A 25,930-nucleotide genomic window follows, 5' to 3' on the forward strand; every position below is an offset into this window, starting at 1 on the left:
GCCTTGCCTGCGCTAGCCTAGGATGGACCGAGGTTTGATCCCCCGGCTTCCCATATGGTCCCCCAAGCCAGGAGCGACTTCTGAGCGCATAGCCAGGAGTAACCCCTGAGCATCACCGGGTGTGGCCCCAAAACAGAAACAAAACAAAACAAAACAAAAAGAAAGCAAGAAACAGAAAAATGGTGGTAGTGGTGATCAGGTATACATTCCCTTTCAATTCTAGGGCTTTTTGGGGGTGGGGGGCACATGGCACATATCTCCTTCCCCTCCTTCTGCCATCCCCTGTCCCCACCCTGCCCCAGCTCCCTACCCCCTTGAGGGCAGCTGGTGTCAGGAGATCACAGCATGTCATACGTAGGGCTCTATTTTCTTAGAAACTTTCGGCTCATTTTTCCCTAGGTCCATTTCCAGAAAGTCTTCGGGAATGTCCTGTAAAGCTTTTCCAGGCAGCTCCATGGCTTGGGGCTCCTGAGTGGGGGTACGCTGGCATAGCCCCTTTTTGCAAGGTCTCACCAGCGCCAGGCACACAGCAGCCACAGCCATGCCCGCTGCGCAGGAGTAGAAGGCGCGGCTATAGATCTTGCTCTGGTCCACCAGCAGCCCTAGGGAAAAGCACAGGGCTTGTCAGCCATCGCTCGCACTCAAGTCTGCCCTGCACCCCTTTCTCCAGGGATCAGTGAAGTATAGGAGACCCCCTTTCAAGACCAGAACAAGGCTGGAGTGACAGCACATGGCCAATCCAGGATGGATCTAGGTTCAATCCTTGGTATCCCATATGATCCCCCTGAGCCTGCCAGGTACAATTTCTTTTCTTTTTTTTTCTTTTTTAATTTTTTTTCCTATTTTTTGGTTTTTGGGCTACACCCAGCGGTGCTCAGGGGTTACTCCTGGCTGTCTGCTCAGAAATAGCTCCTGGCAGGCACAGGGGACCATATGGGACACCGGGATTTGAACCAACCACCTTTGGTCCTGGATCGGCTGCTTGCAAGGCGAACACTGCTGTGTTATCTCTCCGGGCCCTTTTAATTTTATTTTACTGAAATAGTTATGATCAACAGAGTCCTTCATAGTTGAATCTGAGATATACTATGAATCATGGTCCGTTCCACCACCAGCGTCAACTTCCCTCCACCATTGGCCCCAGAGTGCATCCTGTACCACCACCCTTTGCTTCCTGACCTGCCAATGTAACAGACCCCTTTAAGTTTAGATTGTTTAAGTTTAGGTCCCTTGATTCTATTATCATTGACTTTGACGTGCATATTAGTTCTGTCCTTATTTATTTCCCCTCCAATGCATTCAAGACCACTTGGGCCCTGGTTCCCAGCCTTTCTTTGATTCTTTCTTCTTAGTTTTATAGAAAATGCGGCAATATGTAGTAAAATAAAGTAAACCAGGAGCAATTTCTAAGTGCAGTGTTATATATGAAAGCCTTTATAATATTTCTCTATAAAATCCTTATCTCTGCCTGTTGTCCCACCTATGACCTTCCAGGTGGGGGCGCTGGGGAGAGCCTAACAAACAGTGATCGAGGGAGGTGCTCAGGGTCTTTAGGGGGTAGCTAGCTGGCAGTGGTACTCGGGTATTATTCCTGGCTCTGTGCTCAGAAATTACTCCTGGCACGTTCGTGGGACCATATGGAATGCTGGGGATTGAACCCAGGTCAGCAACATGCAATGCAAACACCCTTCTTGCTGTGCTAATCATTCACCCCACCTGTCCCCGGAATTTGCAACAGCTCACTACATCAAATGGGGAGAAGGAAAAAATACCCCCGGGATTGGGCACACCCATGTACAGCTTACCTGCCAGCGGTGGCCCAGCCAGCCCTGAGATGCTCTGGATGAAGACATAGACACCAGCGGCCGATGACATCTTCTGGATGCCCACCACATCGTCTTCGGCCAGCAGTGGGATGTGGGTGCCAGCCACGGAGCCTACCATGCACCCGAAGAAGATGCTGCAACACATGAGGCCCCAGAACTCCGTGGCGAAGGTGAAGGCAAACAGTGACACGGTGAGCAGGACCACACAGATGAGCTCGATGTAAATCTTGCGCAGGGGCTCCCTGTTGAGGACCAAGCCAGCTCCAATCCGGCCGAAGACCTCAGCGATGGCCATGGTGGACAAGAGATAGGCCGCACGCTCGGCCGGGATGCCCAGGCTGATGCCCAGAGGGATGATGTAGAGAGAAGGGGCGAAGAAGCCCAGAGTGGCAAAGAGGCCAAACAGTGAGTAACAAATGAAGCTCTTTTCCCTCAGGATGGAGAAGTCTAGAAGTGGGGTCCTGTGGGGTGGGCCTTGGCCCTTAAGGGGTGGCAATGGCTCCCCACATGCCTCCAGGTCCGAGTTTGTGTTTGGGGCCAGAGGCAGGTTCCTGGGGGAGGTGGGCAGCTCCACGCCTGAGTCAATGGAGTCAATGGATGTGCGTGTTTTCTCATTCTCCATCATGTACTGCGCTTCATGGTGTGGCTCGTGGGCCCCCGACACCCCCGGGGGTTGGATGAGGATGGGTCTCAGCAAGGCCCCGCACCCCACGATGTTCAGCTGCAGGAGCCCCACCACCAGGATGCTGTGACGCCAGCCGATGTGTTCCTTGAGCGCCGTCAAGGCTGTATGGGGTGGGGAAGAGAGAGGAGAAATCAAAGCCTACTCCCCAGCCAGAGAGATAGCATAGCAGTAGGGCATTTGTCTTGCATGCATCCAACCCTGATTCAATTCCCGGCATCCCATATGGTCCCTGAGCCTGCCAGGAGTGATTTCTGAGCACAGAGCCAAAAGTAACCCCTGAGCGCCAGTAGGTGTGGCCCCAAAACTGAAAGGAATAAATAACCCCACAAAAAAAGCCCATTCCCCCTCTGCTCTGCACCCTCCTGGAGGTCAGCTGCCACCAGGGACATCCCTGGCATCACACATACACCCCAACACATGCACCACACCCCAAGTCCTTCTGCAGCAGTTCTCAAGGTTCCCAGAACCCTACCACCCACTCTGTAGCAGGTCAGCCCCTGAAGAGGTTGACTGATGGAGGGATGGAGAATGAGGCCCTTTTCTTCCAGCTCGGAGCACGCGTCTGCCACCCTGTCTAGCCCACGGTTCTGAGGTGAAACGGCGGGTAAACAGCTCGCAGACAATCAGGCTCGTGGAAATATTTGCTTTATTCGGATGGACAAAACTGAAGTCCAAAGACTCAGATTCAGTTCCAGCCAGCAAAAAGCTCCTCACCTTCCACAGACCCTTGCTCTTATACTCCAGAGTCAGGTCCCACCCAATGGTGGGATCAGATACCAACCAATGGTGGAAGCAGAATCAGGTCCTACCCTAGGGTGGGGGCATAATGCCAGGTCACACCCTAGGGTAGGGCACAGATTAGGGTGAGCAACATAGTAATCCCCCAAAATATTTACATACACAACACACTCCACCCCCACACTGTGGGTGACTAGCCTTGGACCTTCAGGCTGGTCTGGCAAAGTATTAAGGGAAAATGCATCTCTCCTTTCCAAGTGCAGCCGAGGAACCCCCCCCCCAAAAAAAACAAACAAACAAACAAACAAAAAAAAACAAAACCCAGAAGTCAGTGGGGGAAAGAGATGGCTCCAGTGACAGGACACGTGCCTGGTACACTTGTACGCTTGTCACCCAGCGCCTGTCCCCAGTACAGAAGATCTAACCCATCTCTGCATAACTGTGTGTGTCTCTAATTTAAAAGCAAAGCCAAAAATGGAGTAAGAGCACATCGAGTAGGACATTTGCCTTGCATGTGGCCAACCCAGGAATGATGGTGGTTCGATCTCTGGCATCCCATATGGTTCCCTGAGCCTGCCAGGAGTGATTTCTGAGTGCAGAGCCAGAAGTAACCCTGACTGTTGCCAGGTCAGGCTGGGAGTACTCCAGTGGTTAGGCCACATGCCAAGCCTGGAGTTGAATTCCTGGAACCACATGGTCCTCCAAGTACCACAGATGATTCCTGGATTCCTGACACCACAAGACCAGGGAGCCATTGCAGTTTTGGGTTCTTGCTTTGAACCAACAGTTAGCCTGCTGGCTGAGAGTCCCTGGAGGGACCCCCAGTTTCCCAGCACTACTTAGGGAGACCCCTTCTTCTGTCCACATCACCCCCCCAGAAAAGAGGGGGGGGGCAAAGTGATAGTACAGCAGGTAGGACATTTGCCTTGCATGAGGCCAACCCATGTTTGATCCCCGGCATCCCAGTGGGTTCCCTGAACCTGCCAGAAAGTCCTGAGTGCAAACCAGGAGTAACCCCTGAGCACCTCTGGGTGTGACCCCCTCAAAAAAAAAAAAACCCAAAGAGGAAGAAAAAAGGAAAATTAAAACAGTGTCAGGAGAATGCAGCAACTTGCCCTGATTACTCCTGACCCCAGATTGGGGTACTTTTCTGACTCAGGGTGCAGAATGTACTAAAATAAAGACCATGAGAACCATCTTCTGGAAGGAGTGGTAGAGGGTGCATGCCACTGCAGGAGGGCACATGCTCAGGGCAGGCACATGCTCAGGGCAGGCACAAAGCTGGCAGCTCCACTTAGGCCTGGAGGGAGTCACAGCACCCGTCTGCCCGCTGTCATACGGGTCATGTCCCTGGATCTGGGCTGCTCTGGGACAGTAGTGCTCTGAAATAGTTGCTCTCTAACTGTAACCCTAACCCCCCACATACACACAGCATAACACTTCATAGGGCTGAGTTCTTGAAGTAGAACTTTTTTTGGTTTTGTTTTGTTTTGGTTTTGGTTTTTTGGGCCACACCGGTGATGCTCAGGGGTTACTCCTGGCTAGGTGCTCAGAAATTGCCCCTGGCTTTGGGGGACCATATGGGATTCCGGATATCAAATCGAGATCCGTCCTAGGTCAGCCACGTGCAAGGCAAATGCCCTACCACTGTGCTATTGCTCTGGCTCCCAAGTAGAACTTTTCTACCTTTCTTGTTTCGCTTTTGTTTTCCTGGGACTTTCCAAGCTACTCAGGGGAGGGGTCACTCCCATTGATACTTGGCCCCCGGGCCTGTATTGAGGAGCACTGGGGTGACACTGGGCAGAGTTTAGAGGACACAAGAGTGCCAGATGGCATCTCCTATGGTCCCTGGAGCCTGGCAGGAGTAATTTCTTTTTTTTTTGTTTGTTTGTTTCTTTTCTTTTCTTTTTTGGTTCTTGGTCCACACCTGGCAGTTTTGTGGGATTACTCCTGGCTCTGTGCTTTGAAATCTCTCCTGGCAGGCTTAGAGAACCATATTATATGGCAGGGATCGAACCCAGTTGGCCCTGTGCAAGGCAAACGCCCTACCTTCAGTACTATTACTCCAGACCCATGAGTAATTTCTGAGCACAGAGCCAGGAATAACCCCGGAGCACTGCCATGTGTGGTCCAGACCACCCGCCCCCCAAAAAAGAGAATGAGGGCCCGGAGAGATAGCACAGCAGTGTTTGCCTTGCAAGCAGCCGATCCAGGACCAAAGGTGGCTGGTTCGAATCCCGGTGTCCCATATGGTCCCCCGTGCCTGCCAGGAGCTATTTCTGAGCAGACAGCCAGGAGTAACCCCTGAGCACCGCCGAGTGTGACCCAAAAACTAAAAAAAAAAAAAAAAAAAAAAGAGAATGAGCAGAAGGCTAGGGCACAAGCTTGGCATATAGTTTCCACACCCCAGTCCTTGATGTCCCCTAGGCACCACTAGGCATACCCTTCCCACCCCACCTATTCCCCCATAAGACAAAGAAAAGCTCTCAAAATAAATCCCAGTCTCTTTGTAAGTCTGCCACCTACCCTTTCACATCCACCCAGAGATATTCGATTCAAGAGATCGGGACTGGGGATGTGGTTCTATAGTATAACACTTGTCTGGCATGAGTGTGTCTCTGGGTGTGAACCCCAGCACCGCAAAAACAAACAGAAAAGGGGCTGGGTAGGTGGCGCTGGAGGTAAGGTGTCTGCCTTGCAAGCGCTAGCCTAGGAAGGACCGCGGTTCGATCCCCCGGCGTCCCATATGGTCCCCCCAAGCCAGGGGCGATTTCTGAGCACATAGCCAGGAGTAACCCCTGAGCGTCAAACGGGTGTGGCCCAAAAACCAAAAAAAAAAAAAAAAAAAAAAAAAACAAACAGAAAAACCCCACATGTACTAAAAATATGATAATCAATAGGGAATAAAGTTGGCAGCAAGAAACACATTTGCTGTTAAGAATATTAAGGCTTACTTGTTAGTGAGGCTGAACCCACCTCATACCTAGCTCTTGTTTTCATCTGTTTGTTTTTTGAACCTCAACCAGCAACGATTAGGATAATACACTCTCTCTGTTCAGGAATTACACCTAGTGGTGCTCAGAGGACCATGTGGGATGCTGGGGATCAAACCTGGATGGGCTGTGTACAAAGCAAGCACCCTCCCCACTGTACTATCGATCCACCTGAATCTGACCCTTGTGACCCAGAAGAGATATGGCGGACCAGACATTCCCTGTCACTTTGTGGCGCATTTGAGGCCAGACACCTGGTGTCTGGTGTGTGGGTCACTAACTCCCCTATTGACATCAACTTAGATGCGTGATAACACAGTTGGATTCCTAAAATGGGATCATGGAGGAGTTAGCCCAGAAATGTGTTTGGGGGAGCCATGCCTCAGGCCCCAGGGGCCCCAGGCCAGCCTACCTGGAGCAAAGGCAAACATGGCGAAACACTCCCCGGTGGAGGCGACCGCAGTGACCATAGAGCGTCTCTTGTCGAAGTACTGGGACAAGATGGTCACTGTGGGCAGGAAGCTCAAGCAGTAGCCCAGGCCTGTGGAAAGAGAGGGCATGGTGAGGGCCACATGCTGAGGGATGCCCAGCTAGGGCACATGCAGAGGAGCTGGGATTTTCTGTTTGCTTTTCTTTTTTTTTTTTTTTTTTTTTTTTTTTTTTTTTAATTTTTTTTTTTATTTAAACACCTTGATTACATACATGATTGTGTTTGGGTTTCAGTCATAAAAGGAACACCACCCATCACCAGTGCAACATTCCCATCACCCAAGTCCCAAATCACCCTCCTCCCCACCCAACCCCTGCCTGTACCCTAAACAGGCTCTACATTTCCCTCATACATTCTCAATATTAGGACAGTTCAAAATGTAGTTATTTCTCTAACTAAACTCATCACTCTTTGTGGTGAGCTTCCTGAGGTGAGCTGGAACTTCCAGCTCTTTTCTCTTTTGTGTCTGAAAATTATTATTACAAGGGTGTCTTTCATTTTTCTTAAAACCCATAGATGAGTGAGACCATTCTGCGTTTTTCTCTCTCTCTCTGACTTATTTCACTCAGCATAATAGATTCCATGTACATCCATGTATAGGAAAATTTCATGACTTCATCTCTCCTGACAGCTGCATAATATTCCATTGTGTATATGTACCACAGTTTCTTTAGCCATTCATCTGTTGAAGGGCATCTTGGTTGTTTCCAGAGTCTTGCTATGGTAAATAGAGCTGCAATGAATATAGGTGTAAGGAAGGGGTTTTTGTATTGTATTTTTGTGTTCCTAGGGTATATTCCTAGGAGTGGTATAGCTGGATCGTATGGGAGCTCGATTTCCAGTTTTTGGAGGAATCTCCATATCGCTTTCCATAAAGGTTGAACTAGACAGCATTCCCACCAGCAGTGGATAAGAGTTCCTTTCTCTCCACATCCCCGCCAACACTGTTTATTCTCATTCTTTGTGATGTGTGCCATTCTCTGGGGTGTGAGGTGGTATCTCATCGTTGTTTTGATTTGCATCTCCCTGATGATTAGTGATGTGGAACATTTTTTCATGTGTCTTTTGGCCATGCGTATTTCTTCTTTGTCAAAGTGTCTGTTCATTTCTTCTCCCCATTTTTTGATGGGGTTAGATGTTTTTTTCTTGTAAAGTTCTGTCAGTGCCTTGTATATTTTGGAGATTAGCCCCTTATCTGATGGGTATTGGGTGAATAGTTTCTCCCACTCAGTGGGTGGCTCTTGTATCCTGGGCACTATTTCCTTTGAGGTGCAGAAGCTTCTCAGCTTAATATATTCCCATCTGTTAATCTCTGCTTTCACTTGCTTGGAGAGTGCAGTTTCCTCCTTGAAGATGCCTGTAATGTCCTGTAGTGTTTTGCCTATGTGCTGTTCTATATATCTTATGGTTTTGGGGCTGATATCGAGGTCTTTAATCCATTTGGATTTTACCTTTGTACATGATGTTAGCTGGGGGTCTAAGTTTAATTTTTTGCAAGTGGCTATCCAATTGTGCCAACACCACTTGTTGAAGAGGCTTTCCCTGCTCCATTTAGGATTTCCTGCTCCTTTATCAAAACATCACCTTGATACCTAAACCAGACAGAGACGCTACCAAAAAAGAAAATTACAGACCAATATCACTGATGAATGCAGATGCAAAGATCCTCAACAAAATCCTGGCAAATAGGATTCAATGCCTCATTAAGAAGATCATCCACTACGATCAAGTAGGTTTCATCCCAGGAATGCAAGGCTGGTTTAACATCCGTAAATCTATCAACATAATACACAACATCAATAACAAGAAAAATAAAAACCACATGATCATATCAATAGATGCAGAGAAAGCATTTGATAAGGTCCAACACCCATTCTTGATCAAAACTCTCAGCAAGATGGGAATGGAGGGAACCTTTCTCAATATAGTGAAGGCCATCTACCACAAGCCAGTGGCAAATATTATCCTCAATGGAGAAAAAATGAAAGCCTTCCCCCTAAATTCTGGCACAAGACAAGGCTGTCCTCTCTCACCACTCCTATTCAACATAGCACTGGAAGTACTTGCTATAGCGATTAGGCAAGAAAAGGATATCAAGGGAATCCAGATAGGAAAGGAAGAAGTCAAGCTCTCACTGTTTGCAGATGACATGATACTCTACTTAGAAAACCCTAAAGACTCTATCAAAAAGCTTCTAGAAACAATAGACTCATATAGCAAGGTGGCAGGCTACAAAATTAACACACAAAAATCAATGGCCTTTCTATACACCAACAGTAATAAAGAAGAAATGGACATTAAGAAAACAACCCCATTCACAATAGTACCACACAAACTCAAATATCTTGGAATCAACTTGACTAAATATGTGAAGGACCTATACAAAGAAAACTATAAAACTCTGCTCCAAGAAATAAGAGAGGACACACGGAAATGGAAACACATACCCTGCTCATGGATTGGCAGGATTAACATCATCAAAATGTCAATACTCCCCAAGGCATTATACAGATTTAATGCCATCCCTCTAAAGATACCCATGACATTCTTCAAAGAAGTGGATCAGACACTTTTGAAATTCATTTGGAACAATAAACACCCTCGAATAGCTAAAGCAATCATTGGGAAAAAGAATATGGGAGGAATTACTTTTCCCAACTTTAAACTGTACTACAAAGCAACAGTTATCAAAACAGCATGGTATTGGAATAAGGATAGGTCCTCAGATCAGTGGAATAGGCTTGAATACTCAGAAAATGTTCCCCAGAGATTCTGTTTGCTTTTCAGATATGAGTTCACTCTGGGGAAGTCGGGATTTGAACCCAGAGTCTCACACTCTGGGCATGTACTGTGCCTCTGGGCTCAGTCCCTGCCTGTTTTTTGGCATTTTGGGTCACACCTAATCATGCTCGGAGGTTATTCCTGGCTCTGTACACAGAAATCATTCCTGAAGACTCAGGGGACCATATGGGATGCCAGAGGTCGAAGCCGGATCAACCACATGCAAGGCAAGAACCCTCTCCACTATTTTCCTGTTTTTGTTTGTTTGGTTGGTTGATTTTGGGATCAACTGACAGCATTCAGGGGTTACTCCTGGCTCGCATTCAGGGAAAACCCCTAGCAGTGCTCAGGGGACCATATGGGATTTGGAAGTGCTCAAGGATCATTTTTGACAGTGCTCCGAGGACCCTTTGGAATGCCAGGGGGTTACCTGGTTGACTACAGACAAAGCAAGCACTTTAAACTCTGTAATATCTCTCCAGCCCTCATATATATTGCTCTTGATAGAGCTTTTGTTTGTTTGGGGTCAAATCTGGGGGTGCTAAGGGACCATTCCCTGCTCTGAGCTTTGGAGTGGCCCTACAGGAAATAGTGTTGGGGCTTAAACTCCAAAATCCTGCAAACAAAACCTGCAATATCTTTTTGGCCTGTTGCTATAGTTTCTAAATAAGACTTCTCTGTGGGAATAGATGAGTTTTTATATCTACAGACATAGATGAAATAGTTAAAATGTTTCTTCATGGGATAAAAACCATCTGTGATTTATTTTTGGGGCCGTAGAGATAGCACAGCGGTAGGGTGTTCGCTTTACACACAGCCAACACAGGACAAATCTGGATTAGATTCCTGGAATCCCATATGGTCTCCTGAGCCTGCCAGGAGCGATTTCTGTATGTATAGCCAGAAGTAATCCCTGAGTGTCACCAGGTATGGTCCAAAAATCAAAAACAAGCAAACAAAAACCATCTCTGCCATTTTTAATGCAAAACACACCTTTCCCGAGAGTTCAGAGTCTTGTACCCCATCTTTGAGACTTACCAACTAAAGTATTATTTTCCCCAAGTGGGCGACACCTTCCTGGCATGTGGGTGCTAGAATATGGACGGTAGGAGTCACCTTAGATGCAATCCTGGGGGAATTTTTTTTTTTTTACTTTCTCAAAGAAAGTAGATTTTGAGGCTAGACAGATACGGTTAAAAAAATCACTTACGAGATAAGTACTGGTGTTAATCAGGAAAATAATTTTTACTAATATTTTATTTTAAATAAATAATTTAATAATAAAAAAAATCACTTACATATGAAACTGAAACCCATGAATATTGCTTCTCACAGACCAGTTCAAAAAAGGATGAACTTGGGGGGAGAGGGGCAGAGCAATAGCACAGCAGTAGGGCATGGCCTTGTGCGTGGCTGACCTGAGACAGACCTGGTTCGATCCCCAGCATCCATATGGTCCCCCAAGCCTGCCAGGAGTGATTTCTGAGTGCAGAGCTAAGAGTAAATCCTGAGTACCACCAGGTATAGCCCAAATAAATAAATGTTTTCTAAAAATGGTGGATTGGGGCCACTCTTCATTTGAAGGGTGGGGAGAGAGAGACAGAGAGACAGCGACAGATAGACAGACAGGTAGGCAGGCAGAGATTGACAGGCACCCCAAGACACTCACCGGAGAGGAGGCCGATGGAGAGGTACATCTGGTAGACCTGGTGCGCAAATGATGCTAAGACCATCCCAGTGCTGATAAGCAGCCCTCCGGCCATCACTACCAGCCGGTGCCCAAACCGTGCACTCAGGACCGTGGAGAGGGGCGCTGGAGATAAAGAACAAACCAGGACACATTGAGGCTCTGCGGGCAGGAAATGCAGGAATGAGGCAAAGCACATGAAAAACTTTTATGCACAGGGACCTGCAATCGGCTTCGGGATTGATTTTAGTATTTGCTCAGATGGGACAATATTCTGGGGGCTCCTTAAAGAGAAAGCCGGAGGAGTAATAGCCTAAAACCAACCTCTCTATTTTTAGATGAGAGGGAATGTGACTCACCAGGAGCGCCTATAAAATGAGCTATGTATTTCATTGCACTAACTCCAATAAAAATGGTTTTTCGAAACTAGCATTACGCTTCTTTTTTCTTCTTCCCTATACTCTCTGCTTTGGATTCTTCTATTCTTCCCTTTGTTGTGAGATTGCCTGATTAGGGGCCAGATAGAGGTGGGGGTTCACAGTAAATTCTCGGTTCTGCTCAACCCCAGAAAGGAGCGAGTGATGGAGTCACTCAAAGCCCCAGATGGAGCTTTGCTTTGCTTCGGTCTCCCTGGGACACTGAAATCTGGCAGTTAGTCTTAGCTCTCTGGTCTGTGGGCCACTTGGATCCAGATGTGAGTAAAGAAGGTGTTGTGGGAGACAGGATTTGAGGCTCTATTTTGTTGGAGTTAGTCCTTGCTCCTTTCCTGTGCATGAAACTCCGAATGGAGTTTCTGGGTTGGGGACTGGAATCCCTACTGGGGCTCCATTTTGGCCTTGAGCTTAATGAGGACAACAGGCTCCATTATCCCCGTTCCAGATTCTGTACCCCTTCATCTGGCTAATGACTCTTGGCCTCTGCTAGACTTTGTGTTAAATCAGCCATCTAGTGAGTAAAAAAAAAAAAAAAAAAAAAAAAGCAAAAAACAGACAAAACAGTGGCCAGAGTGATAGAACAATGGGTAGGGCATTTGCCTGGCAGGTTACCAACCAGGTTTAAACTCAAGCATCCCATATGATCAACTGAATCTGCCAGGACTAATTCCTGAGTGCAGAGCCAGGAATAACCCCTGAGCATTGCCAGGTGTTTCCAAAACCAAAACTATAACCAAAACAAGCCAAACAAACAAAAAAAGAAATGAGGAAATGAAACAAACAAAACTCATCACACAACTATTGTCTTTGCAGCACATTGACTCCAAAGCCAACATCCTAGAGTAGCAGCCATTAAAAGGATTTGCTTGGGGCTGGGCGGTGGCGCTGGAGGTAAGGTGCCTGCCTTACCTGCGCTAGCCTTGGAAGGACCGCGGTTCGATCCCCCGGTATCCCATATGGTCCCCCAAGCCAGAGCGACTTCTGAGCGCATAGCCAGGAGTAACCCCTGAGCGTCACCGGGTGTGGCCCAAAAACCAAAAACCAAAAAAAAAAAAAAAGGATTTGCTAGAAGGTTCTGGCTGGCTCTTTGTGTTAACTTTGGTTGCTAACATTTACTTAAGCTTGGAGACGTGGCTTATAATTTAGATTATCAAAGGTAATGTTTTGATTCTGAGTAGTGTAACTGATCATTCCGAGAAAGAGTTCAGAAATGCAAAAATCAAATTATCTCCACCCTCAGGAGGGACTTTCTCTAAAGCTCTTCCAGGAAGTTGTTAGAAGATGGCATCGGGACTAATCAGAGAAATTCTCCTTTTATTTAAGAGGAAAGACTAGGAAGCTGCCCCTCCAAGATGTCCCAGGAGAACTGGGGTGTTTAGTGAAGAGTTTGGAACATTCTAGATCCCCAGAACCAGGACAGGCCACAGGGTCAATTCAGGGAATGAGAAGTTCTGCCTGGTGGCTGCGTCTCTTCCCATATCCTTGAAAATCTTTGAAAATCTTTGAAAATCTTGAAAATCCTTGAAAACTCTGAAAATTACTGGACTTGCCAAGGCTGTTTGTTAGACACCTTTGAATTAAGCCTGGGTGACCCCATGAGGGGATCAGTACTTGTGGGGCTGTGGGAGGAAAAAGCTGGGTGGGAATGTGAACAGATCTAGCCTCTATGGAAAATAATGCGGAGACACCTCAAAAAATTAAAAGATTGGAACTGGAGCAATAGAACAGTGATAGAGCATTTGCTTTGCATGAGGCCAACTCAGGACAGACCCAAATTTAATCCCTGGCATCCCATACGGTTCCCTGAGCCTGCCAGAAGCAATTTCTGAGCATAGAGACAGGAATAACCTGAGCACCACTGGGTGTGCCCCCCCCCCCAAAAAAAAGTTTAAGGCCAGAGAGTTAGGACTGTGGGTAAGGCATTTCCCTTGCATTTGGCCTCACTGGGTTCAATCTCCAGTATTCCATATAATCCCTCCCTAGCCCATCAAAAGTGACCCCTGAGTGCAGTTAGGAGTAAAGCCCTGAGCACTGTTGGGCTTGGGCCCCAAACAAAACAAAACAAAATTGGATTACTGTTTTCCTCAGCAACTCCAGTCCTAGGGGCCCATCTAAAGAGCACCAAAAATCCAATCTAGAGATGTCTTCACACTTAGGGTCACTACAGTTCTTTTTTTGGGGGGGAGAGGGGGGGGTCATACCCGGCAGTGCTCAGAGGTTACTCCTGGCTCTACACTCAGAAATTGTTCCTGGCAGGCTCGGGGGACCATATGGGATGCCAGGATTCGAACCACTGACCCTCTGCATGCAAGGCAGATGCCTTTCCTTCATGCTATCTCTCCGGCCCCTCACTACAGTTCTATTCACAGTAACCAAGATTAGGAGAAATACCCAGAAACAGGAGTGGATTAAGAAACAGTGGATTATGTACATAACAAAATATATTATTCAGGTGTCAGGAAAAGTCAACTCTTAACTATATAGATGGTACTAGAGAGAGGGGTCAAAGGGAAGCCAAATAAACCCAGAGGAGAAGAAATACTGGGGATCTCACTTCACAGGTAGTATGCAAGGAAACAAAGCAAGGGAACAGTGTTTAATGGGGAAGTAACTGCCCTTAGCTCTGACCACTGAACTAAGATGACAGACCTAACCCTTAGGAATGGTTGTGTGGATAGGAATGATCCTATAGACTGTGGTGAAGGGACATTGATTCTTTGGTGGCAGACGTGTTGTGGGATCATTACATGCCTAAAACACACAAACCTTCACAGTCTTGTTATCAACAAGTCCAAGATAGTCAAAAGAATTCAGTGATGGCTGCCGGGGAGTTACTGCCTGGGGCGAGGCCCTGAATTCAGCTGCTGCTGGTTCAGATTCCTGACACCATATAAAGCATCATACCCCAAATAACTCTGGGCATGATCTGCAGTCTCCACAGCCCCTCCAAAATAAACTGCTGGAGCCAGATGGATAGTATAATAGGTAAGGCTCTTGCCTTGAACTCAGGTGACCTGGGTTCAGTCACTAATATCTTATATGGTCTGAGCCCACCAAGAGTGATTCCTGAGTGTAGAGCTACGAGTAACCCCCCAAAAAATGAATACTGCCAGGTGTGACCCCAAAACTAAATCACCAACCAAAAAAAAAAAATCCCCAAACCCAAAGGCTACCCAAGTCCAGTAGGGAATGACCCGGAAGTTCTTTAGGGACATAGATGCATGGCATCATTGCTTCCTCTGGACTGTATTTGTGTGGTCACCTGCTGCCCATCCACCTACCATCTCCCCATCTTTCCTTCTCATGCATCTATGCCCACATGCACAGGTCCTAAGGAGACCATGGCTTAAGCGCCAAATATATTCAAGGTTGTTGTGTCCAAAATTGAGAAATTTGGGCCTGGAGTGATAGTACAGCGGTCAAGCATTTGCCTTGCATGCGGCCAACCTGGGACAGACCCAGGTTTGATCTCCAGCATCCCATATGGTCTCCCAAGCCTGCCAGGAGTGACTTCTATGTGCAGAGCCAGGAGTAACCCCTGAATGCCACCGGGTGTGCCCCCCAAACCAAAACAAACCAAAAATAAAAAATTTTCGCCAAGCATCCCTTCAGCTCGCTCTCCTGCAAACCTAGTTTCCTGCAATGGGCGTGCACTTGGGGGGGGGGGTGCAGGGGCATTAGATGAAGGCAATTAAAGTCGGCCAGTGAGCTATTCTCTTGCCTTTTGCCATTCCTGATCCCCTGAAAACTAGGGGGAGGCTCGGAGGATCAATGCACTCACCCAATGAAAAGGCATCACCACCCAACAAAAAACATATTTGCAATCATGATGCTTAAATAAAGATGTTAATTAAAAAATAAAAAAGAGAGGGCCGGAGAGCGATGGCCTTGCATGTGGCCAACCTGGGAGGGACCCATTTTGATTCCTGGCACCCATATGATCCCCCAGCCTGCCAGGGGTGATTTCTGAGTGCAGAGCCAAGAGTGACCCCTGAGCATTGCTGGGTGTGACTCAACAACCAATCAATTAATCAATCAATAAAGTTTTTCTTTTTAAAAAAAGAGATAAAGGCATTACCCACTAACATGACCCCATTATATCTTCAGGCTAAATGAAAGAAGGGTTTGCTTCATGAGAGTGTGAGGAGGAAGGGTACCAACCTGTGAACGTCAAGACAAACACACAAATTGAGATTATCCATGAGATTCTGCTATTCGATTCATCGAAACTGTTCATCAAGTCATTAAAGAAAATGCCGAAAGACTTGATGATGCCGTAGGTAAAGATTTCCACGAAGAAAAAAGAAATCGCAATGACCCAGCCCCATCCTCCGTCAGGCACTTGGGGGTAAACATTGGCTCTGGAGCAAAACTGTGATTTTGTTTGGGTCATTCTTAATCTGAAATAAAAAACAAATAAAAAAAACAAAAAGAATTTGTTTAGTGCAGCGATTGTAGGAGGGTGGAGGATGCTAATAATACTGTTCGGAAAAGAACTTCTTACCATGTTTCTTAGTGGGGGGATGAACAATGAAATTAGGATGTTATTATCAAGTCTTGGAGTAATAATCATAATCTCAACACAATATCTTTGTCTTGCACATGGAGCCCCCAAAGAAGTTAGAAGTCTGACTGCCACGCTTTGACGATTCCACCAGAAGGAAAAATAGACATGGAATCCTAGTGGAATTCTCTAGAAGCTTTTTGAATGTGCACTCTTGCCCAGCCCTTCAGCCACCCCTCCTGAATCCCCTCTCCCACCCAACTCATTGATCTCATGAGATTAGGATCTGGTCTTACATGGTTGGATCTGTACAGGCAGAACTCAATTTCCCACCAACACATGGCCATCCCACTCTGGGGGTGGTGAGTTCCTCCAAGTAGATTCTCTCTGAGTGTACCAGCAATCACATTTCTGGGCACACAACTATTTTTGAATCCGATGACCAAGCTGGAAGCCACTTCACCAAGACCACCCTGACCCCTCTGTTCTTTTTCCTTCAAAACTGCAAGAGAGGGGCTAGAGGGCCAGATAGCATGGAAGTAGTGTGTTTACCTTACATGCAGAAAGACAGTGGTTCGAATCCAGGCATTTCATATGGTCTCCCTATCCTGCCAGGAGCGATTTCTGAGTGTAACGTCTCAAGACTCAGCCTCCGTTCCAGCAAAAAAGCCCCGGCCTTCCACAGACCCTTGTTTTTATCCCCCAAAATCAGGTACCACCCACTGGTGGGATCAGATACCACCCACTGGTGGAAGCAGAATCAGGTACTACCCTAGGGTGGGGGCAGAATGCCAGGTCACACCCTAGGGTAGGGCACAATCACCAATCAGGTTAGGGTAAGTAACATAGTAATCCCCTAAAATATTTACATACACACCAGCCTTGAACAGTATTTCTATTTTCTTTTTTTTTTTTTTTTTTTTTTTTGGTTTCTTGGGCCACACCCTGCGGCGCTCAGGGATTACTTCTGGCTTTGCAGTCAGAAATTCCTCCTGGCTCGGGTGATCATATGGGATGTCAGGAATTGAACACGCATCCATCTTGGATCAGTCACACTACAGTCCCTCTTTTCTTTTTCTTCTTTTTTTTGGGGGGAGAGGGGAGTCACACCCAAAAGTGCTCAGGGGTTACTCCTGGCTCTACGCTCAGAAATCACGCCTTGGCATGGGGGACCATATGGAATGCCAGGATTTGAACCACCATTCATTTGAATGAAAGGCAAACGTCTTACCTCCATGCTATTCTCCCCCCCCCCCCCCCCGCCCTTTTTTAAAGCAGTTTTTCAAATGATTGGTTTTGGACCATACCCAGCAGCACTCAGAGATTACTCTTGGCTCTGTGCTCAAAAATCGCTCCTGGCAAAAAAAAAAAAAAAAATCACTCCTGGCAGACTCTGGGGACTATATGGGATGCTGGGAATCGAACCCGGGTCTGTCCCAGGTTGACCACGTGCATGGCAAGTGGCCTACCACTGTGCTATCCCTCCAGCCACAGAACAGTATTTCTTCCTAGTAAGGGGAAGGGGAATGGGCAAACAGTTCAGATCCTGGGCCTTTAATCCATTCTCTTTAGCCCAGAGTCCCAGTTACTTTTCGGGAACTCCAACCCTGGCTCCCTTGGTGGGCTTGTGTTGGGGACCACTCATCTTTTTGAAATGCTGTTCTTGTGACACTTTTTTTCTAGTTGGGTTGCCAATGGTCTGTCCTTTTTCTCACTGGCCTGATGTCTGTCTCTACTAAAGCCAGGCCTTACTTCTCTCTGTTCTAAGACACTTCCCTACCCTGGAAAAAATGGGGTCAAATTAGAATCTATTCAAGATGAAAGAGAACTGGGAGCTCACTGGGTGCCTGTTCTCATAGGAAACATCCCCCTCATTTTGAAAGAGGGAGAAACAGATCTGGGTGGGTGCATGAAGGAACCTGTTGCAAGTCAGCCCTTGATGGGGTTGACTGATGGAGGGATGGAGGATGAGGTCTTTCCCCTCCAGCTCAGAGCACGTGTCTGCCACCCTGTCCAGCCAACGGTTCTGAGGTGAAATGGCGGGTAAACAGCTCGCAGACAGTCAGGCTTGTGGAAATATTAGCTTTATTCGGTGGACAAGACTGAAGTCCAAAGACCCAGCATCAGTTCCAGCCAAAAGCCTCTCGCCTTCCACAGACCCTTGTTTTTATCCCCCAGAATCAGGTACCACCCAATGGTGGGATCAGATACCACCCACTGGTGGAAGCAGAATCAGGTACTACCCTAGGGTGGGGGCAGAATGCCAGGTCACACCCTAGGGTAGGGCACAATCACTGATCAGGTTAGGGTCAGTAACATAATAATCCCCTAAAATATTTACATACACAACAGGAACCCAATGGAAATTGTCCGGAATCAAATCAGCCATTTTCATTGGAACTTTTTGTTTTATTTTTGGGCCACTCCCAGCGGTGCTCAGGATTTTACTCCTGGCAGGCTTGGGGGATCATATAGAATACTGGAGATGGAACCCAGGTTGGCCACATGAACCCAGGTTAGGCAAATGCCTTACCCGAATGTTCCCTCTAAGTGTTTGTGAATATAGGGGCCTGAGTGATAGATAGCACAGCCTTGCATGCTGCCAATCCAGGACGGACCTGGGTTCAATCCCCATCATCCCATATGGTCTCCGGAGCATGCCAGAAGCAATTTCTGAGCTCAGAGCCAGGAGTAACTCTTGAGCGCTGCTGGGTGTGGCCCAACTTCCCTCAAAAAGTGTGTGAATATAAGAGGGGCCACAACTGGCAGGGCTCAGGGACCAGATGGGGTGCTGGGGATTGAGTGAGAACTAGCTGTGTGCAGGCAAGCAGCCTACCCACAGGACTCTCCTTCCAGTTCTTGATGGACTGTTTTATTAAAGGCCAGAAGAAGGGTGCGGGGAGGAAATCCTTTTGTTCTAAACTCTCCCTCAAAGTGGACTGTGTCCTGTGCCCTGGTTCCTGTAATCAGTCTAATCCTCAGGTCAAACCTGGGTGCCCAAGGCAATCAGTTGGGCAAGGGGAAGTCCCAGAGTTTAAAATGGACCAGCAGCTGTGGGGGGTGCTGTGGGACAGTGGTGACAAGGTGACCACTTTTGATGGCTCTTGAAGCCTACTAGCTGTGCTGGGCCAACTTTTGCAACATTTTTTTTCTGTTTTTGGGTTACAGTCATAACAAGAACACCCCCCCCTTCACCAGTGTAACATTACCCCTCCCCCCTTCCCATCCCCTGCCTGTATTCGAGACAGGCATTCTACTACAGTTATTTGTTTTTAAGTTCAGTAAGTTGTATTTTTTTTTCCTTAAAGGATAAGAGTAAAAAAAATATAGTAAAGGTGTGATAGTGGCAATTGCCGTTGTTTGCATAGGTCCAGAAAAAATGAGGAAAATGGAAAAAAAAATCCTTGATCTGATTACAAAAAGGCCTCACCCCAGAAGTTTATTGGCATAAGACCGACTCTGGGTTCCAGGCAGCACTCAGGTTTTACTACTGGCTCTGGGCTCAGAAATCACCCCTGGCAGACTCATATGGGATGCCAGGAATTGAACCTGGGATCATCCGGGGTTGACTGCGGGCAAGGCAAACACTCTACTGCTGTGCTATCGCTCTGGCTCAACTTTTGCAACTTTTTTTCTTCTTTTTTTTGGTTTTGGGCCACACTTGGTAAAGCTCAGGGGTTACTCCTGACTATGTGCTCAGAAATTGCTCCTGGCTTTGAGGACCAATGGGATGCTGGAGGATTGTATAGCCGTCGGTCCTAAGCTAGTGCGTGCAAGGCAGACAGACGCCTTACCGCTTACGCAGTCTTCCAGCCCCCCTGTTGCAACTTTTGACGTGAGCCATTGAACTAAAGCTAGACACAGACAGACAAGCATGCACCTCTGACCTTCTGGGGCAACTTTGCAGCTTTAGATTTGAGTCACTGAATTGAGGCTAGACACAGACAGACAGACACCCCCAACACCTCTCTGACCTCTCCTTGTCATCCCTGAGTCCATCATACAGATGTCAACCCCAGACACGCTCAGCATGCTTCACACTAAATGCCTCCATCAGCCCAAAACATTCTGCAGCCTGTCCTACTTACTTAGCTTTGCAGGTAAGACACAATCACAGCAGAAACACCTGGTAGCTGCAACAACATGCCAGGGGCTTCTTTCTGAACCTGCTCAGGACACCAGGAAACTGGCAGGCAACCACCCACTCCAAGGCCAATAAAGCATGCATCTGATACAGAGCGTGGCCATAAAAGTTTACTGAACCAAGTCTGAGGGGACGATGTTCCTGAAACGAGGTAGCCTTCTAAAAGAAAGAAAAAGTGCCTGGAAGCAGACTCATTCCTGCCCTGGTCTCTCCCTGCAAACTGCAGCAAGCCAACTTGTTTTGCAAGAAAAACAAACAAAAACAAAACCTAACCAAAAATAGGGAAACTGGCCTCCGAGACCTTCTGCCTCTGCAGATAGAGCCAGAAGCTTGAATCTTGAACTCAGTTGCTGAGTTCCAAAATGCATGAATTCCATAATACAGAAATGTCTGTCCCTTTCTATTTGATGTTCCTGAGCATTTATCTGATGGGAAGACGTACTAAATTATGGCGTGAAGTCCTGTAAATGCCCTCATGGCCTTGGATGAATCAATGTGCCCCTTGCATTTTTATTTTATTTTGGGGGATTTTGGACCATACCCGGTGGTGCTCAGGAGTTAGTTACTTCCGGGCTCTCCAACTCAAGAATCATTCCTGATTGAATGATCATTCCTGGGGGCCGGAGGAGCAGTGGCGCAAGCAGTAGGGTGTTTTGCCTTGCACATTTGATCCCCCTGGTGTCCCATATGGTTCCCCAAGCCAGGAGTGAGTTCTTTTATTTATTATTTATTTATTTATTTATTTATTTAGTTAGTTAGTTAGTTATTTGGCTTTTGGGCCACACCCGGCGGTGCTCAGGGGTTACTCCTGGCTATCTGCTCAGAAATAGCTCCTGGCAGGCACGGGGGACCCTATGGGACACCGGGATTTGAACCAACCACCTTTGGCCCTGGATCGGCTGCTTGCAAGGCAAATGCCACTGTGCTATCTCTCCGGGCCCAGGAATGATTTCTGATCGCATAGCCAGGAGTAACTCCTAAGCGTCACACACACACACACACAAATCATTTCTGGTGGGCTCTGGGAACCATACGGGATACTGGGAACCAAACTTAGATTGGCTGCATGCAAGGCAAATGCCCTAATGCTTGTGCTACATCTCTGGCACCTAGGAATGATTCTTGAGTTGCAGAGTCAGGAAGTAACTTAACCCCTCAGCTCCAGTCAAACAGAGCAGTTGAATTAGACCAGGACTTAAGACTTGTCAAGCGCCTGAGAAACCCCAAGCTCAAGGGCTGAGATGCTGCAGGAGATTCTAACTGAGAGAGTCCCTGAGCTGCTCTGAGCTTGACCAGGGCTTGGGGCAGACTCTGAACATATCAGTTCCTCAGTTTCATCATTCCTAACAGTATGGGTTAGTCACATGGGATTGGGGTGGGAGGGAGGTGCCTGTCCCTCCATTGGAAAACAGCAGCTGGGTTGGTTCCGGGCTACCAGCGAGTGGCCTTCACTCCTGTCTCTCTCAAGGAAGCTGCATGATATTTCCTCTTCCTTTCTGGCTGAACCAACCACATAGGCTCCTGCCCTTGTCTGGGGGGTGGGGGTGCCCTGGGATTTGATTAGTTGAGAAAGGGTTTGTTTGACCCAGGTGCAGGAAGAAGTCACACTAATGGCTTCCCAGGACAGACTTTCTGAGTGGCAGCTGCTGATGCATGGTGATTTCTGAGCAAAGTTCAAACCGCAGGTTTTGGGGAGGGGCGGTGCAGCAGGGATGACTACTTGGGGGCAAGAGCCTGGGCAAGTCCTTGGCCAATGGCTGGTCTCCCCTAAGGTAGGGCTATACCAGGGCTGTGGAAGTTTCCAGGCCCTGTTGCCTGAACCAGTCTGGGTTTGGATATATATATATATCTCCAAATGTGTGTGTATCTGTATATACATATATATTATATATTTCATTTGAATTCTTTCTCTCTAAAGTCGATCCTTACAACAGCAACAAAAAAACCTCCAAACCAACAAACCCAAATCTGGCAGACGCTGCTTCAGCAGGTTTGAGTCACAGGGCACACACACACACACACACACACACACACACACACACACACACACACACACACACACACAAAACAAAAAACAACCGTATTCACCCATTTTTACAAGATGCTGATGCTGAAACCTCCAAGCCCCTAATTAATTGTCCTCAAGAGTGCCACTGAGGAAAGCCTAGGAAAACTTCGGGGAAAGAAGCTTTTCCACTTGGCTTCACTGTTTATTTCACACCTTAACCGTGGACACCCATCCCTTCATTATGATGAGAGGGAAAGGGATCTCTTGATCTGCCAACCAGGATGTATATAGTCTTGACACTAAAAAAAAATGCCACGTAATGGTGCTGGGGATCTGGGGGCGGAGTGGGGAGGAAGAGATTATCAGTCTTGAGCAGCAATACTGGGGTTCTGCATGTCTCTCTCTCTCTCTCTCTCTCTCTCTCTCTCTCTCTCTCTCTCTCTCTCTCTCTCTCTCTCTCTCTCTCTCTCTCTCGTTCGCTCGCTCTCTTTTTCTGGCTAGAATATTCTGCCAGCAGGACACTCACTTTGCTGATTTAAAAACCATTTTGACAGTGGGGGAGAGACATCTCCTTCCGGGGGTCGAGCACTGAAAGGCTCAACTGCAAAAAGAAAAAAAAATCACCCCCCCCCAAAAAAAAGTCTGCTTCCCGCTGACAAGTTGCAATTTGTTCCTCTAGGAGAGGCTTTTAATTTCCTTCCTAGACGCCTCCCGGGTGTAGGTGACATTTAATCCTAACCCGCCTAAACAAATTTCGGTTACCTGTCTGATCTGGGGAGGGCAGTTTAGTTCAAAAAAAAAAAAAAAAAAAAAAAGGCAAGAGAGAGAAACACCCCAGAAAAAAATAGAAGGAAACGACCCATTTCCTCCGCAAAACCACCGTGCCTCAATGCACAGCTCAAACCCCAAGGTGCGGGCGCAGGAGCAGTGGTGCAAGCCGCAACCCGGGCCGGTCGGGAACCTTGAAGTTGAGCTGACAGCTTGTTTCCATCCAGACGCGCCGGTGGTGCCAGGAAGCCCCTAGCTAGCATCCCCTCCCGAAGGGGTGCGAAAAGGGGGTGCTCCTAAGCCCTGCGGACTTGGGGGGGACAGGTGGGCATCCCCACTTCCCCGGTGGGCACCGCGATTGGCCGAAACACCCCGACACGGCACTGCAAAACGCACGCAGGGGCTCCGGACCTCGCGCGCCCCGATCGCTGGCATCCCCGGATCCCCTCGGAGTTGGAGACAGGCTGGGGGTGTGGGGGTGTGCAGGTGTGTCAAAGGCAGGGCCTGCTCTTTAGATGTTCCCCCGACGGATCCCCCAAGCCGATCATCCCCACAGCCAGTCCAACAAACTTACTCGCGCCAGGACCCTTCAACTCTCTCCACCGGCTGGCTACCCACACCGGGGAGAGAGAGACAGAGAGAAAGCGCGTCATCCCTGAGCAATCGCAACTGTCAGAATATTTCCCGGGGAAGGAGGAAAACATATATAAATATAAAAATCAATAAACTTCCCAAAATATCCAGTGGCGCCTACCTCTTAAAACTCTTCCCCTCCCTAACCCGGGCTCCAATTCCAGAAGCCCCCCCCCCCACCACCAAAAAATAAATAAATAAATAAATAAATAAAAAGCACAATAAGCACAAAGTTTGCAACATGTACCCCCAAAAAATCAGAAAACCAACTCACCAAGTTAGAAGGGAGGAGGAGGAGGAATAAACCCCAAAACGCTCCCCATAAGGCAGAGAGGCTCGACCTCCCCCTCCTTATAAAGCAGCTCGGGAAGGAACGTGAGACAGGTTTAACCCCTTAGGGCGCGGCTCGAGCCTATCCCAAGTTGGCAGCAGCAGGGCGGATGTCAGAACCCGGGTGCAGACTCCCAACTCCCAGGCCTGGGGGACCCACCTACCCACCCTAACCCCCGCACGCCAGCCAGGCCTCTTGCACCCCGGGCCCTGCGACCCGCCTGCCTGCCTGCTGCCCGGGCCGGGGCCCTGGCTCCCCAGAACCGCTCGCTGCTGCCTATCTCTTATTCCTATACCGGCTGCAGCCGGTCTCCGCCGGCCTCGGGGGCGCGCCGCCGCGCCGACCATGTGCTGCGAGCGCAGGCCCACTTGCATCGGAAACGCGCGGCGCGCGCGCACGCCCGCTTCCCCACACCCCAACCCAGCCACTCGGGGTCACGGAAGGTAACGGTCCGGGGCCGAGCTGCGGGGTCCCTCCTGGGGCCGCCCTGCCTGTGCCCCCCGCCGCCCCCGGCCTCCCCATTGGCACCCGCGCGCCCGTGCGCGCTCAGCGCTGCGCTGCAAGTGGAGAGAGCCGGGCAGGCTTGGGCTGGGTGGAGAGTCGGGGAGCTCCGTGGGGGTGCTTGCACGCGCCCTCTTGGGCCACCCCAGCTGGCAGAGCCGGGTGCGCGCGCGGGGTGATTAGCTCAGGTTGTGTTTGGCCATTTTCTCCCGCACCCATTCCCCCTAAGCTGGGAATTGGCGGGGGGGAGATTGCCCAAATTTGGAGAGCTGCCCAAATTTGGGGGGCTTTGCAGAACCGGGTGCGCGCGCGGGGTGAACAACTCAGGTTGTTTCTGGTCTTTTTCTCGTCCAGCCACCCACCCCCAGCTGGGAATTTGGGAGACTGCCCAAATTTGGAGGCGCTGTCCCGCGCTTTGCTCCCAGGCAGGTTCCTTTCAGTTTGGGGAAGGGAAGCTGTAGCGCGCGCGCGGGGCACGGCACCCCCGGAGTGAGTTCCCTCTCTCTCTCTCTCTGCAGCGCCCACTTCCCCAAGCACCCCCGCAGTTCCCCTTCCGGCCTTGGGGTGCAGGGAGTGTCATTTAGCCACCCCTCTGCCCCCCCAAAGGCTGCTGTTTTGCTGGTGCTTCTTCTTTTTTTTTTTTTTTTGTAGCTGCAGCACCCCCCAGCATCCGCGGTGCGCCCCGGCTTTCCTGGCTGGCTTGTTTGGCTGAGTCAGCGGCCCCGGTCTTGGGGCGCAGCGCACTATCCTTCCCGGGCTGGAGGCCACGTCCATACAGGTGCGAGGTCGGCTGATCTGCGGGGAGCCGCCCGGTTATGGAAAGACCTGGACTAACGTTATGGGGAGGATGTGTTTCTCCTCCCCAAGTTCCCCGACCCCAAGGTCATGGGGAACTCTGGATGATGCCCTGGAGGGGAACCTCGATTTCAGCTCGTCCTTAAAACAAAGCAGAGAATGGGGATCCCCCCCCCGGCATTCAGGGGGTGCAGCCTTGGTTTCCCCGTACCCCTACCCAAGCTAATTTGGGATCTGTTTAAGTTCTTCCCCGAAGGCCCTTCTAGTCCCCTCGCCCACGTTCGCACCCGGCGGCAGCTGCCACCCGAGTTGGGATTCCGAGAATGTGGTGGATGTGGTGGTGGTATCGAAGAATCGAGACAGTTTTGGGGGGGGGTGTGGACGACGCCCCGGGGAGGAGCCGGAGATCCGAATGTTAATGAACAGCGGGGCTGCAGAGAATATGGATTGTGTGTGACTTGGGCGCTTGCCATGCAACCGACCCGGGTTCGAACCGATTCCAGACACCCCATAGGGTCCTCGGAGTCCGGTCAAGAGCGAGCAACTTGAGTTTAGAGCTCCGAGTAAGCTCTGAGTAATACCGGGTGTGGTCCCTAAACCAACACCAAAAAA

General features: G+C 48.8%; 1 protein-coding gene across 1 annotated transcript; it reads right to left on the reverse strand.

Moving 5' to 3' along the window:
- Positions 1 to 202: 202 nt before the first annotated feature.
- SLC16A6 (solute carrier family 16 member 6) lies at positions 203 to 24,186 on the reverse strand. The gene is made up of 6 exons (XM_049779555.1): positions 23,966 to 24,186; positions 15,796 to 16,034; positions 11,183 to 11,326; positions 6,655 to 6,783; positions 1,806 to 2,612; positions 203 to 602 (listed from the first exon to the last, which is right to left on the reverse strand). The coding sequence occupies exons 2-6, from the start codon at positions 16,025 to 16,027 to the stop codon at positions 349 to 351; spliced, it is 1,566 nt and encodes a 521-aa protein (XP_049635512.1). The 5' UTR covers positions 16,028 to 16,034; positions 23,966 to 24,186; the 3' UTR covers positions 203 to 348.
- Positions 24,187 to 25,930: the final 1,744 nt, after the last annotated feature.

Source organism: Suncus etruscus, chromosome 1, assembly GCF_024139225.1.
Source record: "Suncus etruscus isolate mSunEtr1 chromosome 1, mSunEtr1.pri.cur, whole genome shotgun sequence".
Lineage (NCBI taxonomy): Eukaryota > Metazoa > Chordata > Mammalia > Eulipotyphla > Soricidae > Suncus > Suncus etruscus.

Excerpts from the sequence above, each read along its gene's own strand:
- SLC16A6 (XM_049779555.1), bottom strand. The coding sequence starts at position 16,027 with ATGACCCAAACAAAATCACAGTTTTGCTCCAGAGCCAATGTTTACCCC. Across the intron at positions 2,613-6,654 it reads CATGTTTGCCTTTGCTCCAG|CCTTGACGGCGCTCAAGGAA; the intron begins GTAGGCTGGCCT and ends CACCCCATACAG. Across the intron at positions 603-1,805 it reads GGCTGGGCCACCGCTGGCAG|GGCTGCTGGTGGACCAGAGC; the intron begins GTAAGCTGTACA and ends GCTTTTCCCTAG.